The 17,377-nt window shown below is 43.9% G+C and overlaps 1 protein-coding gene across 6 annotated transcripts in view; it reads right to left on the bottom strand.

Annotated features, from left to right (window-relative positions):
- ADGRB1 (adhesion G protein-coupled receptor B1) overlaps positions 1–17,377 on the bottom strand; it is a 460,553-nt gene that overhangs the window by 151,985 nt on the left and 291,191 nt on the right. For all 6 annotated transcript variants that reach the window (XM_072151085.1, XM_072151084.1, XM_072151082.1 and 3 more), the window contains exons 15-17: positions 11,861–11,936; positions 6,299–6,401; positions 4,599–4,642 (exon numbers count right to left, since the gene is read on the bottom strand). In XM_072151085.1, the coding sequence (XP_072007186.1) occupies positions 4,599–4,642; positions 6,299–6,401; positions 11,861–11,936 (223 nt within the window). The remainder of the gene's footprint in view (positions 1–4,598; positions 4,643–6,298; positions 6,402–11,860; positions 11,937–17,377) is intronic.

Here is a 17,377-nt window from a genome sequence, read left to right on the forward strand (position 1 = left end):
ATCAGTAAGGAATCAGTGAGGAATCAGTGAGGAATCAGTGAGGAATCAGTGAGGAATCAGTAAGGAATCAGTGAGGAATCAGTAAGGAATCAGTGAGGAATCAGTGAGGAATCAGTAAGGAATCAGTGAGGAATCAGTGAGGAATCAGTAAGGAATCAGTGAGGAATCAGTGAGGAATCAGTAAGGAATCAGTGAGGAATCAGTGAGGAATCAGTGAGGAATCAGTAAGGAATCAGTGAGGAATCAGTAAGGAATCAGTAAGGAATCAGTGAGGAATCAGTGAGGAATCAGTAAGGAATCAGTGAGGAATCAGTGAGGAATCAGTAAGGAATCAGTGAGGAATCAGTGAGGAATCAGTAAGGAATCAGTGAGGAATTAGTAAGGAATCAGTGAGGAATCAGTAAGGAATCAGTGAGGAATCAGTGAGGAATCAGTGAGGAATCAGTAAGGAATCAGTAAGGAATCAGTCCGAACGGGATTCACTAAGGTCCGTGCGCCGATATCCGCTGGAGTTCACCTTCTCTTTCTTGGTGCAGCGACACTTTAAAAAAAAAAAAATGCAGCGTTTTTCCCGAATCCAACTTGTTTTCCGACGGCCACACCCCCTGATTTCCACCGTTTGCAACCCGGCGCGATTGCACCGAAATCTGATCCGGCGGAATTCGGTGCAAATCGGAAATCGTCGGGATACCCTTAGTAAATGAGCCCCACTATTGTGCTGCTGGGGCAGTCACTGTGTGTATATTACACCCTGTCTCCCGTATAGTATGATGTATGTACAGGACGCGGTTCTCTGGTTATAGACATCAGCGGCTGATTCCTGGCGCTCTGCATATGTGTAATGAGTAAAGTAAATTCAATAATTAATAATTAACCTGAGTCTTATAAATATTCATACTCGTTTAGATGAACAAACCCTGCGCTCGTTACTGGCGTTTCTCTCATTTGTTTTGCTGCTTAACAAGAACAGTAAGTGACATGTAGACAGCAAAATAAAAACCAGCGCATCCCCGATACTTGTCGTACAGGATACACAGAGCGGCCGCTACAATGATACCTGCCCTCCCAGCGGACCCATCCCTTCAGCCTGGAGAGAGTGTAATCAGACCTTTGTGTAAGTTGTTGTAGCAGCAGGACTGTGAAATAGGGATTTATATTCCAGGATTGTAGCTTTACCAAGTGAACAGGAGGTGTGTCCTCACACTGCTGTGCTCTGTGCTCTCCGCTCTCCCAGTCTTATGTATTGTCCCTGCAGTATTTTGTGATCATACCGTTATGTAGGTTGTTTGTAGCAGCAGGACTGTGAAATAGGGTATTTATATTCCAGGATTGTAGCTTTACCAAGTGCACTTGGGGTGTGACCTCACACTGCTGTGCTCTGTGCTCTCTGCAGACATTGTTAGATACTGTTTGGTTGCTAAGTAATGAGTAAACATATTTTTGTGTCTTCATAGTGCTGTGCCTGACTACCCTAAATGGGTGATAGGGGGATGACTACCCTACAATAATAATTCCTTTATTTATATAGCGCACACAGATTACGCAGCGCTGCACAAAGCATGACATATCGGTCCCTGTCCCCATGGGGCTCACAATCTAAAGTTGTGAGGTTGTTTAGATTCTAAACAACCTAACAGTATGTTTTTGGAGTGTGGGAGGAAACCGGAGGACCCGGAGGAAACCCACGCAAACACGGAGAGAACATACAAACTCTTTGCAGATGTTGACCTGGGTGGGATTCGAACCCAGGGCCCCAGCGCTGCAAGGCAGAAGTGCTACCCACTCAGCCGCCGTGCTACCCTAGATTGTGCAGTTGGATGTGGCTGCTCTGGAAGGGATATCTGGCTGGGGTATACAGATTATTACCCCTGGTGGGTTAGAAGAGTATAGTATTGCTAGATAAAGAGAAAAATAACTTAATCCTTAACTCTTTTCTATTTGCCCCCCTCCCCCCTCCATAGCGCCTGGTGACTTTCCCATAGGACGTGCTCCTCTGGTGCCGCTCTATATCACTTAAGTAACTCAATCAATGGTCTCTTAACCTTTCAGCAACGATTGGACCTCCCGGTCCCGGCCGACTCTCAGTGAAGTCTTATATGACCCCCGGAGCTTCACTCCCAGGGACTTGTCTCCATTACATCCTATAAGGATCAGAGACGTCACAAAGTGGAGAATTTCTCTTTTAGAGACTTTAATATGAAATCTGATCCCGAAAAATCTGAATATTAATAGTCATCGGGGGCTTCATGACCACAAAATCAAAGCACGTAAACTGCACCTGGATGATGTTTTAGGATAACCAGAGGCATAACCCTTTATCTGACTATATGACTTGTGTCCAGCAGTTTTCCCCTCTGCAGACTCTCCCCGCTGGAGGCGGGAGACTAGCGGACAGGACGTCTCCCATACACTGCACATAGAAAGTAGAGAAGAACCTGCTCCATGACTCTTCTCAATCCCAGAAGCATCAGCAAGTCATATAGGACATTATAGGGAAACTGTCACCTGTAATCATGCAAACAAAGCACTTGGGGTGAGATAGAAACTTCCCATTATCTCCAGTAGCCTCTGCCTGTATCTGTGCCTCTCCTCTATCACTCAGGAGCATCCATGGGACTATTTAGGACATTATAGAGAAGGACCAACATGTCTGATCAGCTTATACAGGGTCCTACACGATGCTGGAGCCAGGGGGAGCGCCGGGGAGGATCTGGATTTTGGTTACATGTTTAGAACTTTTGGATTTTTGGGCCATTGTATCTGCAGATAAGATATTGGCGCCTCCGCGCTATTCTCCCGCAATCCCCGCCATCTGCCGGCGTTTAATTACAGGAGATCTGGGAGAGTCCGGGAAATATTTGCAGCTTTCTCTAATCTCTGGGGGCTCCGCAGAAGAAGATTGCAGAATTTACCACCCACACAACAAGCAAGAGAATCCAAAGGTAGATTCCAAGTCTCCTCCAACGTCAAACATTGGGGCTGAGCTGATGTAGCGTCTTCCTGTAATCGCTTACTTATGATTGGCTGATTGGTAAGACGGGGGAGGAGCATAGAGAACATAGTGCGGCAATATATCGCATCCAGAACGGAAGGAGGAAGGATACATTATCCTCCTGCCTAACACTCAGATAATCACCTCACCTCTGTCTCCTCCTTATAGAGTGTCAGCTCCTATGGTCAGGCCTCTTACCCTCCTCCATATCCTCTGTATCTCCTCCTAATAGAGTATAAGCTCCTATGGTCAGGACTCTTACCCCCCTCCACCTCTTGTATCTCCTCTTATAGAGTGTAAGCTCCTATGGTCAGGACTCTTATCCTCCTCCATATCTTGTCTCCTCCTTATAGAGTGTAAGCTCTTGTGGTCAGGCCTCTTACCATCTTCCATATCCTCTGTCTCCTCCTTATAGAGTGTAAGCTCCTATGGTCAGGCCTCTTACCCTCCTCCACCTCTTGTATCCCCTCCTTATAGAGTGTAAGCTCCTATGGTCAGGCCTCTTACCCTCCTCCACCTCTTGTATCCCCTCCTTATAGAGTGTAAGCTCCTATGGTCAGGACTCTTACCCCCCTCCACCTCTTATATCTCCTCCTTATAGAGTGTCAGCTCCTATGGTCAGGACTCTTACCCCCCTCCACCTCTTATATCTCCTCCTTATAGAGTGTCAGCTCCTATGGTCAGACCTTCTCACTATTGTATCCACAGGACTTTAATACCAAAACGAAAAATTCTATTTATAAATAGACACAAAATCACAAAATGTGAATGACTGCTCTTTATAACGGGGACAAACCGCTCATGGTTAAAGGGTTGTCCCAACATTGTACCAGGACAATGTTGTGGGGGTCCAACTTCTGGGACCCCCCAATCATCATGAGGAAGAGGGAGTGAAGACCCCATTATGAATGGAGAATCTGTGCTCATGCGTCACCACAGCGCCATTCACTTCCATGGTATTTGGGAAGACAAGAGACACAAATGCACAAGGAACCCCCAGAACGAGCCCTGGAACCCCCAGAACGAGCCCTGGATCCCCCAGAACGAGCCCTGGAACCCCCAGAACGAGCCCTGGATCCCCCAGAACGAGCCCTGGATCCCCCAGAACGAGCCCTGGAACCCCCAGAACGAGCCCTGGAACCCCCAGAACGAGCCCTGGATCCCCCAGAACGAGCCCTGGAACCCCCAGAACGAGCCCTGGATCCCCCAGAACGAGCCCTGGAACCCCCAGAACGAGCCCTGGAACCCCCAGAACAAGCCCTGGATCCCCCAGAACGAGCCCTGGAACCCCCAGAACGAGCCCTGGAACCCCCAGAACGAGCCCTGGATCCCCCAGAACGAGCCCTGGATCCCCCAGAACGAGCCCTGGAACCCCCAGAACGAGCCCTGGAACCCCCAGAACGAGCCCTGGATCCCCCAGAACGAGCCCTGGATCCCCCAGCAAGCGCTAAACTCCTCCCCTTTCCATAGTTTTGTTTGCTGTGATAAATGATACAATCTTCAGTATAAATATTAACAATTATTTCCAATAATATTTTGAAAGACCACAAATAATGAAATATATAAAACATGAATCAGATCCATAAAGCAGAATCCGTGGACTTACGTGTCGGCCTCATCCCAGATGATACACGTGTGGTTGGTCGTTCCCTGGAGAAATTGGGAAAAAAAACCAGAAATAAATAAAAGAAACAAAGAGGAGAGAAAAGACAATTTCCGATGCGTCGCCTTGTGATGTGATCAGCCGGTTCCGGTCCGTTCCGCCGCGCTGTGGATTGTGCTGGGACTTTGTATTCTGTGCAAACAGCAAATTACCCTTCCATTACTTTGGCACTTTCGGCACATTGGCGCCCGGGGGAAGGTGATAATCCGCGCGCACTTGATACCGTTAATGACACACATTGATTTTACTATGACAATGACGGAAGCGCTGACCTTGGAGGTTCTGGAGCCGCTGCTTTTCTGGGAATCAGTTTATTTCCCGGTAAATATATATATTACAGGATAGAGAGAGACATCACTAAGGAGCAAAATCCACTCTGCACTGAGCCCCCTCAATGATCCCTGAAATGGGGGTCCTGGTATCAGTCCGGGGTCTTCTCTTAATGTGGGTCTGAGGAGATTAGAAGCTGATTTCCCATTAATGTGAATGGGGCTTAGGCTGCAGTACCCCAGCACGGCCACAATTCAGGGAGTGGAGCCTTTTTGCTTTTGGCATTGATGAGCGTGCTGAATGTTGGATTTCACTAATCACTAATCTGATGGGTAATCTTAAACGCCTCAAATATCCCCTAGTGCACCCAAGATGCATCTGCCCCCCCCCCCTTTATTTCACCATGTCAACTACAGCTAATTATGTATTGTCCCTGGTGAGATGTGTAATCAGACCTCTGTGTATGCTGTTAGTAGCAGCAGTTCTGTGATATATGGTTTTATATTCCAGGATTGTAGCTTTTCCAAGTACATTTGGGACGTGTCCTCACACTGCTGTGCTCTGTGCTCTTTGCAGCCTGCCAGATGTGTAATTAGACCTTTCTGTATGTTGTTAGTAGCAGCAGGACTGTGATATATGGTTTTATATTCCAGGATTGTAGCCTCTCCAAGTGCATTTGGGATGTGCCCTCACACTGCTGTGCTCTTTGCAGCCTGCCAGATGTGTAATTAGACCTTTCTGTATGTTGTTAGTAGCTGCAGGACTGTGAAATACGGTTTTATATTCCAGGATTGTAGCCTCTCCAAGTGCATTTGGAATGTGTCCTCACACTGCTGTGCTCTTTGCAGCCTGCCAGATATGTAATTAGACCTTTCTGTATGTTGTTAGTAGCAGCAGGACTGTGATATATGGTTTTATATACCCGGATTGTATCCTCTCCAAGTGCATTTGGGATGTGTCCTCACACTGCTGTGCTCTTTGCAGCCTGCCATATCTATAATCGGACCTTTCTGTATGTTGTTAGTAGCAGCAGGACTGTGAAATACGGTTTTATATTCCAGGATTGTAGCTTCTCCAACTGCACTGGCATTGTGTCTTCACACTGCTGAGCTCTGTGCTCTCTGCATTGCACTGCTCCACTGCCTCTCCCCCCCAGGCACAGATTTTACTATACATCTCAGTGTAGAGAGCTAAGAGCACAGCAGTGTGAGGACACGCCTCTCCTGCTACAATCCTGTAACCCTGTGCTCGGCAGTATACAGAATGCTGGGGATATGTTACATTGTAGTCTCTTTCTCACACAGTATCATTTTTTTAAACTTTCTTGCAATGATTGAGTAACTCGAGATCAGCTACGTGCGGAGTCTACTCACATTGTAGAGGTGGGAAAACTCAATGTCCAGGGGGGCGGAGATGGAGCGCGGGGGCGGCTTCACGGTCACCGAGATTATCTTCGAGTTCAAGACGGTCGTGTTCCTGAAGGAGAGGAGAAGACACGGAATCAAAGACATTCTACATTCTCCCTGATAAGTAAGATGCACAAGTCTGAAGTACATAGGGTCATACAGAAATTGGTGGATGAGAGGAAAAGGCAATGAGGGAAATGGTTGTATTGGAGTACAAGGTCATGAGGGAAATGTATAGATTAGAGTACAAGGTCATGAGGGAAATGGTTGTATTAGAGTACAAGGTCATGAGGGAAATGGTTGTATTAGAGGTCATGAAGGAAATGGTTGTGTTAGAGTATAAGGTCGTGAGGGAAATGTATGGATTAGAGTACAAGGTCATGAGGGAAATGTACGGATTAGAGTACAAGGTCATGAGGGAAATGTATGGATTAGAGTACAAGGTCATGAGGGAAATGTATGGATTAGAGTACAAGGTCATGAGGGAGATGTATGTATTAGAGTACAAGGTCATGAAGGAAATGGTTGTGTTAGAATATAAGGTCATAAGGGAAATGTATGGATTAGAGTACAAGGTCATAAGGGAAATGTACGGATTAGAGTACAAGGTCATGAGGGAAATGGTTGTATTAGAGTACAAGGTCATGAAGGAAAAGGTTGTGTTAGAGTATAAGGTCATAAGGGAAATGTATGGATTAGAGTACAAGGTCATAAGGGAAATGTACGGATTAGAGTACAAGGTAATGAGGGAAATGTATGGATTAAAATACAAGGTCATGAGGGAAATGTATGGATTAGAGTACAAGGTAATGAAGGAAATGTATGTACTAGAGTGCAAGGTCATGAGGGAAATGTATGGATTAGAGTACAAGGTCAGACAGTAGGTGTTCTCCTTACGGAGGGATTGCCAATTAAGGCCACCTTAAAGGCATGTGGAGACTTTAAGCCATAGATGCCCCACTAGGGAATTCTGGGAAGTATGCAAATACAATGCCTTTCAAGGTAGCAAAAGGAGGCATTGTTCAATAACACAGACTATAAATCATGGTGGGTCCTTAAAAAGCACATTTTCTTGACTTTTTAAGGAAATCCAAAACTTTCTGTAAAAAAATTAACATTCCAGTAAAAGAATCCACCCCCCCCCCCTCACTGAGCAGAGAATCAGGTGAATGGCGTTTTCCGTCTCTTGCCATTCGCCGGCGTCTCACGCGCAGAACACGTCGTACATTCACATTTTCCGGAATAATCGGATAAACCTCCATGCAGATGACTGTAATTTCTGGCTGAAATATAATCCCTGCAATTTTACTATTTCCGCCGCTTGCGCTGGATGAATATGTGATGCGATTTCTCGTGTTCGGATTATTAAATTATTATCCTGTGGGATTTTTCCCTATATATATCGTAAGATTCTTGCAGGAAATGTAATGTCATTTCTTTTCACAATCATTTGGAATTAGCGGGAGATGATATAATGGGAGCAGCGGTGCCCCGGCTGGTGCCGCTCCGGTGTGAGTGCTATGTAGTGTTGGGAGGTGCGGGGGAGGGGGTGCACCTTTAAATTGGAGATTTTTGTGTTCCGTGTATTCCCTGCAATGTAACTATGAGGAATAATTAATGGTGTTATGCTGCTCCGTGCCTCACGCCTCAACGGACGCCGCTCAGCCAATCCCTGGCGTTCCTGGGGAAGTCAAGTCAGGCCGGCGCCGGATGGTGTGATGGACACCAGGCTGTACGATATTGGGCTGGCAGCACCTGGGCTCAGGAACGTGCAGCGAGCTGCTGCGGCTCGAGTCGCGGCACTGGAGGCAAAGTGGCCTCACTTGACTTCTTTTCACTTAATCAAACATCATCCACTGGTTGGTAATATGGGCCAGATGGTTGTGCAGGGAGCCGCGATTCCATCAAGCCTGTGGGCCTGAGCGGCATTACACTCACACCAACGTGTGGAATCTCAGTCTTGGGTTCTTGACAGAACGGGAAATTGCTATTATGAAGGTTGCGGATTATTATTACTGCTTATTACTTGTTATATAGTTCGGGAGGAGGGAGATGAGATGAGGGTCCGGAACAACTGGAGATGAATCAATTCTTGGCTGCATTGTGTCCACCCCCTCGCCGGTCCCTGTTGTCCTGCATGTCCCGCTCTCCCCTGACTGCAGACCCCACTACCGGCCTCCCACTGGAACGTTCACGTGGAAAACTTTGGAGTGGGATTTGTTTCATCCACAATCTGCTCTCGAAGAAGGTCATCGCCATCTTGCCAGAGATCCCACCATAACATCCACACCGGAGCTCTAGAAGGTGGCCCCATGTGTATCCTCCATGAGCGGATCCTGAAGGTCCACCTCAGCTGCGGATACAACTCTTCATCTTGGCTCCATTCCCTGATGTCAGGGGCGGATTTTACATTGTCCAGGTACCAAGCAAAGTTATGTCTCAGCCTCCATCTAATGACCCGGTTAGGCCCGGTTCCACTCTCCTCCTCATCCTCTTGGACTAGGACTAGACTGATAGGAATAGGGTAACGACACCTGGACACAATATAACAGGGAAGGCGAGAAGGACGCAGGGCTTCATCCCTGGTTCCCCAACTTGCATCTTGGGTCTTAGATAATGGAAACATCTGCTCCTGCTGGATGTCCACTCTTGTCCACCTGCCAACCAATGCTAGAAGGGGCTACCCTATGAGTATATGGAGTCTGGGGAGTCTTCCCGCTCCTCCAGGGGGTTCTAGGTGGGGAATTTAAAATCCCTAAGATCCTGCCTTACTATGAATCCATTGGTAATGGAGAACGTCCAAGTAACCTCCTTCAGAGACTCCACTAGCACATCCCTCCATTTACTCAAGAAACTAATATCCGTCAAACACGACCGGTCCGGATTTGTAAGGACATTTTTTGTCCATGTGCCCAATGGGCTTTCAGTTTACCAGAACTAAACATTATTTCTACCCAACAGAGACAGAATTATTGTCCGCTGGATATCTGATAGACATTAGGTTTTCTGGACCTTATAGTCAACATTTAGGTTCTAGGAAGGAGACTTGACCCCCTTGACCCCTTGCCTAAAATTTCTGACCCCTGAGAACTGAGTGTGATGTAAAGGAAATCTACCATGAAAATGCATCCTGATAAACCAGGGACATTACTCATAGATCCAGGCACCGGGACTGTGGGATCTTCTTATATGTGTTATCCATGGCCTCATTCTCATAAAATCAACTTTTACAATTATGCTAATGAGCCAGAAGAGGATTTGGGGTGTGACCAAAGTCAGTCCATGCTGTAGCTTCGCAGGCTGTTATACTACTTCTACAGGATCATTAGCACAAGGAAGGGAGGAGGCCATGGATAGCACATAAAAGAAGATACCACAGTCCCGGTGCCTGGATCTAGGAGTAATCAGGTTTATCAGGATGGATTTTGATAGAACTTCTGTTGGTCCCAATTGTTTTTCCCTCATTTGGCAAAGGAGTGAGACAAGTTCATCCTATGAGATGTATACATTGTATAGAGCTGAAAGCACAAGGCTCCATCCAGTGTGTAGTGGCCATAGCCGGTACTGCAGCTCATCTCCCACTTAATAATGACGCCTCAGCCTAAGGACTGGTCATCAGTATCACATTCCTGGGAAAAGCCCTTAGCGGAGTCTAATCCGATGACTTCCTTCCGTAAATTGACCCCTTGTTGCCCTTTATACAGCAACCGCTGAAATAATGAAATCGTAATTAAACCTTCTTGCGGTTCGGCTCCTGGATGGGGCGCGGAGGCCCCTGTTATTAGACGAGGGTTTTGTTTGCTCTGGACGCGTCTGACAACCCTTTCCCATCTCGCTTTACTAATTGGACTTTGTGAGGAGGAGGAGGGAAGTTTTATGTATTTAGTACAAACGCCTCGGAAGACAATCGCGAGCGATGTAGTCATGGTAATCAGTGCGGAACAGATCCGGGAAGGAGCCTGCGGATGCTTCACGTCCTGCCTGAGCGCCCCCCATCCAGCTCACAGCCACCTATACGGTGATGGAGATGACACGGGGGGTCGCGCCGGCCCCTATGGCTACCAGCAGATAATGGACAATTTCTCCAGATGTGCAGAGAAAATGGAGGCAATTTCCCTCGGATTAACCGTTTCTACCGCAATCACGAGACAGAACGGCGCAGTAAGAGCCGTCGCCTCGGGTCCGACAAGGGGCCGGTGATAAGATAATTTTTCACGGAGACACAAAGTAAACGTAAGAGCGGTCATCTTATTTCAAGGTCCATTTGGTCCAAACAAAGATGAAAATGCCCTGAATTCTGAACGAGAAACTTGTCACAGGCGCAGCCAGGAGCGACGGATCGAATGGAAGCAAAGAAAAAAAGCTTATAACTCCATGAAAATGATAGAAACTAGCAGACAGCCTGGAATAGAGCAAGAGGAGCAGCGCAGATTGTACACAGTGTCCTATCTGCAGACAGCCTGGAATAGAGCAAGAGGAGCAGCGCAGATTGTACACAGTGTCCTATCTGCGGGCAGCATGTTATAGAGCAGGAGCAGAGCAGATTGTACATAGTGTCCTATCTGTCGGCAGCATGTTATAGAGCAGGAGGAGCTGAGCAGATTGTACATAGTGTCCTATCTGCAGGCAGCATGTTATAGAGCAGGAGGAGCTGAGCAGATTGTATATAGTGTCCTATCTGCAGGCAGCATGTTATAGAGCAGGAGGAGCTGAGCAGATTGTACATAGTGTCCTATCTGCAGGCAGCATGTTATAGAGCAGAAGGAGTGGAGCATATTGTACATAGTGTCCTATCTGCAGGCAGCTTGTTATAGTTCAGGAGGGGCAGAGCAGATGGCACATAGTGTCCTATCTTCGGGCAGCATGTTATAGAGCAGGAGAAGCTTAGCAGATTGTACATAGTGTCCTATCTGCAGGCAGCATGTTATAGAGCAGGAGGAGCTGAGCAGATTGTACTTAGTGTCCTATCTGCAGGCAGCATGTTAAAGAGCAGGAGGAGCCGAGCTGATTGTACATAGTGTCCTATCTGCGGGCAGCATGTTATAGAGCAGGAGAAGCTGAGCAGATTGTACATAGTGTCCTATCTGCAGGCAGCATGTTATAGTGCAGGAGGAGCTGAGCAGATTGTACATAGCGTCCTATCTGCAGGCAGCATGTTATAGAGCAGGAGGAGCTGAGCAGATTGTACATAGCGTCCTATCTGCAGGTAGTACGTTATAGAGCAGGAGGAGCCGAGCAGATTATGCATAGTGTCCTATCTGCAGGCAGCATGTTATAGAGCAGCTGAGCAGATTGTACATAGTGTCCTATCTGCAGGCAGCATGTAGATCAGGAGGAGCGGAGCAGATGGCATAGAGTGTCCTATCTGCAGGTAGTACGTTATAGAGCAGGAGGAGCGGAGCACATTGTACATAGAGACACATTTAGTAAGGACTGTGCGTTGTTGCCCCTGGTTGTCTCAGTGGGACCCGGAATTACAATGGTAAATGATGAGTGAATGTAACATTATTACAGAGAGGTGAGTATTACCGCTGCAGGTTGAGGATGCCGCCCAGGTTCCTGTAGAGCACCGTCCCTATGACAAACATGGTGGAGTCGTCTGTATCTAAAGGCAAACATAAAGATAAACATCCATGAATAAAGACAAAAGTGACACCAGCGGCCGCTATATGACCGCTATAAGGAGGAAATAGACTGGGGGGGCATGAGGCACATGATGTAATGAGAAGACCCCGGAGCGGAGGGACACACATGGAATCAGCTACATCTCCGTACATTTTGGATACAGTTGAACTCACAGAGCAGAGGGGAAGTGATGGGGAGGTAAGTGTCCACCGGGCGCCCCGAGTCATCTATGGCACTGGGGGCGCAGAGGAGACAGTGCAATATAATACTGCACACTGGGGGTCATTTACTAAGGGCCCGAATCACGTTTTTTCGTCGGGTTTCCCGAAAATTACCGACTTGCGCCGAATTGCCCCGGGTTTTTTGGTGCACGCGATCAGATTGTGGCGCATCGGCGCCGGCATGCATGCGACGGAAACCGGGGGGCGTGGCCGTCAGAAAACGGATTTAAAAAAAACGCGGTATTTAAAAAAAATAATCTGTGTCGCTTGATAAGCGCTTACCTGCACCCAGCAACGGATGGTGAACTCCAGTGAACTCCGGCGGACTTCAGCGCAGCAGCGACACCTGGTGGACATCGGGGCGCACTACCTTAGTGAATCTCCGGAAGACCCGAATCCGCGACGGAGAACCCGCCGCTGGATCGCGAATGGACCGGGTAAGTAAATCTGCCCCAATATGTAACACAATGGGGGGGAATTATTAATTCTGTCGCAACCTCGACATTCGGCATCTGAGATCTGACTACGGAAAGCACAGCCCGATGTATTAAAGTGGCGCACGGCTGTAAGTTATTAAGGCGCAGACGGGCGCCATAACAATGGCGACACAGATGAGATGTGCGCCAAAATCTTACATGGGCTGCGCCTGTTGTTCTTTTGATTTTAGACCATTTTTTTACGGGTCTGTTCTGCGCCTTAAACCGACATAAATGTGCCGGATGATGTGGAAAGTATAGGCCACGCCCATTTGCGACAAAAAAAGATGGACGAGTTGGATACAATTCGTCCAATGTATGACATAATACCGCAACCAGGAGCCCCAGCGATACCTACAGCGCACAAGTAGCCAATATCCACAGCAGTGACATATTACAGTATTACTTATAGTACATATTCATTATGTGCTGGGAGATTGTTCTGTTTTCTCAAGAAGAACGATAACATATGTTCACTGGTAAACAACAATTCAGAGATTATATATAGAACAACTCAGTATGAAAGTATTATTTACCCCATAATACACTGACAGTGATGTCCACATTACAATGATGCTACATAGGGGGCAGTATTATAGTAGTTATATTCTTGTACATAGGGGGCAGTATTATAGTAGTTATATTCCTGTACATAGGGGGCAGTATTATAGTAGTTATATTCTTGTACATAGGGAGCAGTATTATAGTAGTTATATTCTTGTACATAGGAGGCAGTATTATAGTAGTTATATTCCTGTACATAGGGGACAGTATTATAGTAGTTATATTCCTGTACATAGGGGGCAGTATTATAGTAGTTATATTCCTGTACATAGGGGGCAGTATTATAGTAGTTATATTCTTGTACATAGGGGGCAGTATTATAGTAGTTATATTCTTGTACATAGGGGGCAGTATTATAGTAGTTATATTCCTGTACATAGGGGGCAGTATTATAGTAGTTATATTCCTGTACATAGGGGACAGTATTATAGTAGTTATATTCTTGTACATAGGAGGCAGTATTATAGTAGTTATATTCCTGTACATAGGGGACAGTATTATAGTAGTTATATTCTTGTACATAGGAGGCAGTATTATAGTAGTTATATTCTTGTACATAGGAGGCAGTATTATAGTAGTTATATTCTTGTACATAGGAGGCAGTATTATAGTAGTTATATTCTTGTACATAGGGGGTAGTATTATAGTAGTTATATTCCTGTACATAGGGGGTAGTATTATAGTAGTTATATTCCTGTACATAGGGGGCAGTATTATAGTAGTTATATTCTTGTACATAGGGGGCAGTATTATAGTAGTTATATTCCTGTACATAGGGGCAGTATTATAGTAGTTATATTCTTGTACATAGGGGGCAGTATTATAGTAGTTATATTCTTGTACATAGGGAGCAGTATTATAGTAGTTATATTCTTGTACATAGGGGGCAGTATTATAGTAGTTATATTCTTGTACATAGGGAGCAGTATTATAGTAGTTATATTCCTGTACATAGGGGGCAGTATTATAGTAGTTATATTCTTGTACATAGGGGGCAGTATTATAGTAGTTATATTCCTGTACATAGGGGCAGTATTATAAAAGTTATATTCTTGTACATATGGGGCAGTATTATAGTAGTTATATTCTTGTACATAGGGAGCAGTATTATAGTAGTTATATTCTTGTACATAGGGGGCAGTATTATAGTAGTTATATTCTTGTACATAGGGGGCAGTATTATAGTAGTTATATTCTTGTACATAGGGGGCAGTATTATAGTAGTTATATTCTTGTACATAGGGGACAATATTATAGTAGTTATATTCCTGTACATAGGGGGCAGTATTATAGTAGTTATATTCTTGTACATAGGGGGCAGTATTATAGTAGTTATATTCCTGTACATAGGGGCAGTATTATAAAAGTTATATTCTTGTACATATGGGGCAGTATTATAGTAGTTATATTCTTGTACATAGGGAGCAGTATTATAGTAGTTATATTCTTGTACATAGGGGGCAGTATTATAGTAGTTATATTCTTGTACATAGGGGGCAGTATTATAGTAGTTATATTCTTGTACATAGGGGGCAGTATTATAGTAGTTATATTCTTGTACATAGGGGACAATATTATAGTAGTTATATTCCTGTACATAGGAGGCAGTATTATAGTAGTTATATTCCTGTACATAGGAGGCAGTATTATAGTAGTTATATTCCTGTACATAGGGGCAGTATTATAGTAGTTATATTCTTGTACATAGGGGGCAGTATTATAGTAGTTATATTCCTGTACATAGGGGGCAGTATTATAGTAGTTATATTTTTGTACATAGGGGGCAGTATTATAGTAGTTATATTCTTGTACATAGGGGCAGTATTATAGTAGTTATATACCTGTACATAGAGAGCAGTATTATAGTAGTTATATTCCTGTACATAGGGGGCAGTATTATAGTAGTTATATTCTTGTACATAGGGAGCAGTATTATAGTAGTTATATTCCTGTACATAGGGGGCAGTATTATAGTAGTTATATTCTTGTACATAGGGGGCAGTATTATAGTAGTTATATTCTTGTACATAGGGGCAGTATTATAGTAGTTATATACCTGTACATAGGGAGCAGTATTATAGTAGTTATATTCCTGTACATAGGGGGCAGTATTATAGTAGTTATATTCTTGTACATAGGGGGCAGTATTATAGTAGTTATATTCTTGTACATAGGGGGCAGTATTATAGTAGTTATATTCCTGTACATAGGGACAGTATTATAGCAGTTATACCCCTGTACATAGGGGGCAGTATTATAGTAGTTATATTCTTGTACATAGGGGGCAGTATTATAGTAGTCATATTCTTGTACATAGGGGGCAGTATTATAGTTGCTATATTCTTGTACATAGGGGGCAGTATTATAGTAGTTATATTCCTGTACATAGGGGGCAGTATTATAGTAGTTATATTCTTGTACATAGGGGGCAGTATTATAGTAGTTATATTATTGTACATAGGGGGCAGTATTATAGTAGTTATATTCCTGTACATATGGGGCAGTATCATAGCAGTTATATTCTTGTACATAGGGGGCAGTATCATAGTAGTTATATTCTTGTACATAGGGGGCAGTATTATAGTAGTTATATTCCTGTACATAGGGGGCAGTATTATAGTAGTTATATTCCTGTACATAGGGGGCAGTATTATAGTAGTTATATTCTTGTACATAGGGGCAGTATTATAGTAGTTATATTCTTGTACATAGGGGGCAGTATTATAGTAGTTATATTCCTGTACATAGGGGGCAGTATTATAGTAGTTATATTATTGTACATAGGGGGCAGTATTATAGTAGTTATATTCTTGTACATAGGGGGCAGTATTATAGTAGTTATATTCTTGTACATAGGGGGCAGTATTATAGTAGTTATATTCCTGTACATAGGGGGCAGTATTATAGTAGTTATATTCTTGTACATAGGGGGCAGTATTATAGTAGTTATATTCCTGTACATAGGGGGCAGTATTATAGTAGTTATATTTCTGTACATAGGGGGCAGTATTATAGTAGTTATATTCCTGTACATAGGGGGCAGTATTATAGTAGTTATATTCTTGTACATAGGGGGCAGTATTATAGTAGTTATATTCCTGTACATAGGGGGCAGTATTATAGTAGTTATATTCTTGTACATAGGGGGCAGTATTATAGTAGTTATATTCCTGTACATAGGGGCAGTATTATAGTAGTTATATTCTTGTACATAGGGGGCAGTATTATAGTAGTTATATTCTTGTACATAGGGGGCAGTATTATAGTAGTTATATTCCTGTACATAGGGGCAGTATTATAGTAGTCATATGCTTGTACATAGGGGCAGTATTATAGTAGTTATATTCTTGTACATAGGGACAGTATTATAGTAGTTATATTCCTGTACATAGGGGGCAGTATTATAGTAGTTATATTCTTGTACATAGGGGGCAGTATTATAGTAGTTATATTCCTGTACATAGGGACAGTATTATAGCAGTTATACCCCTGTACATAGGGGGCAGTATTATAGTAGTTATATTCTTGTACATAGGGAGCAGTATTATAGTAGTTATATTCTTGTACATAGGGGGCAGTATTATAGTAGTTATATTCTTGTACATAGGGACAGTATTATAGTAGTTATATTCCTGTACATAGGGGGAAGTATTATAGTAGTTATATTCTTGTACATAGGGGGTAGTATTATAGTAGTTATATTCCTGTACATAGGGGGCAGTATTATAGTAGTTATATTCTTGTACATAGGGGGCAGTATTATAGTAGTTATATTCTTGTACATAAGGGGCAGTATTATAGTAGTTATATTCCTGTACATAGGGGGCAGTATTATAGTAGTTATATTCCTGTACATAGGGGGCAGTATTATAGTAGTTATATTCTTGTACATAGGGAGCAGTATTATAGTAGTTAAATTCCTGTACATAGGGGGCAGTATTATAGTAGTTATATTCTTGTACATAAGGGGCAGTATTATAGTAGTTATATTCCTGTACATAGGGGGCAGTATTATAGTAGTTATATTCCTGTACATAGGGGGCAGTATTATAGTAGTTATATTCTTGTACATAGGGAGCAGTATTATAGTAGTTATATTCTTGTACATAGGGGGCAGTATTATAGTAGTTATATTCTTGTACATAGGGAGCAGTATTATA

Source organism: Engystomops pustulosus, chromosome 5 (genome assembly GCF_040894005.1).
Source record: "Engystomops pustulosus chromosome 5, aEngPut4.maternal, whole genome shotgun sequence".
In the NCBI taxonomy this organism is placed as follows: domain Eukaryota; kingdom Metazoa; phylum Chordata; class Amphibia; order Anura; family Leptodactylidae; genus Engystomops; species Engystomops pustulosus.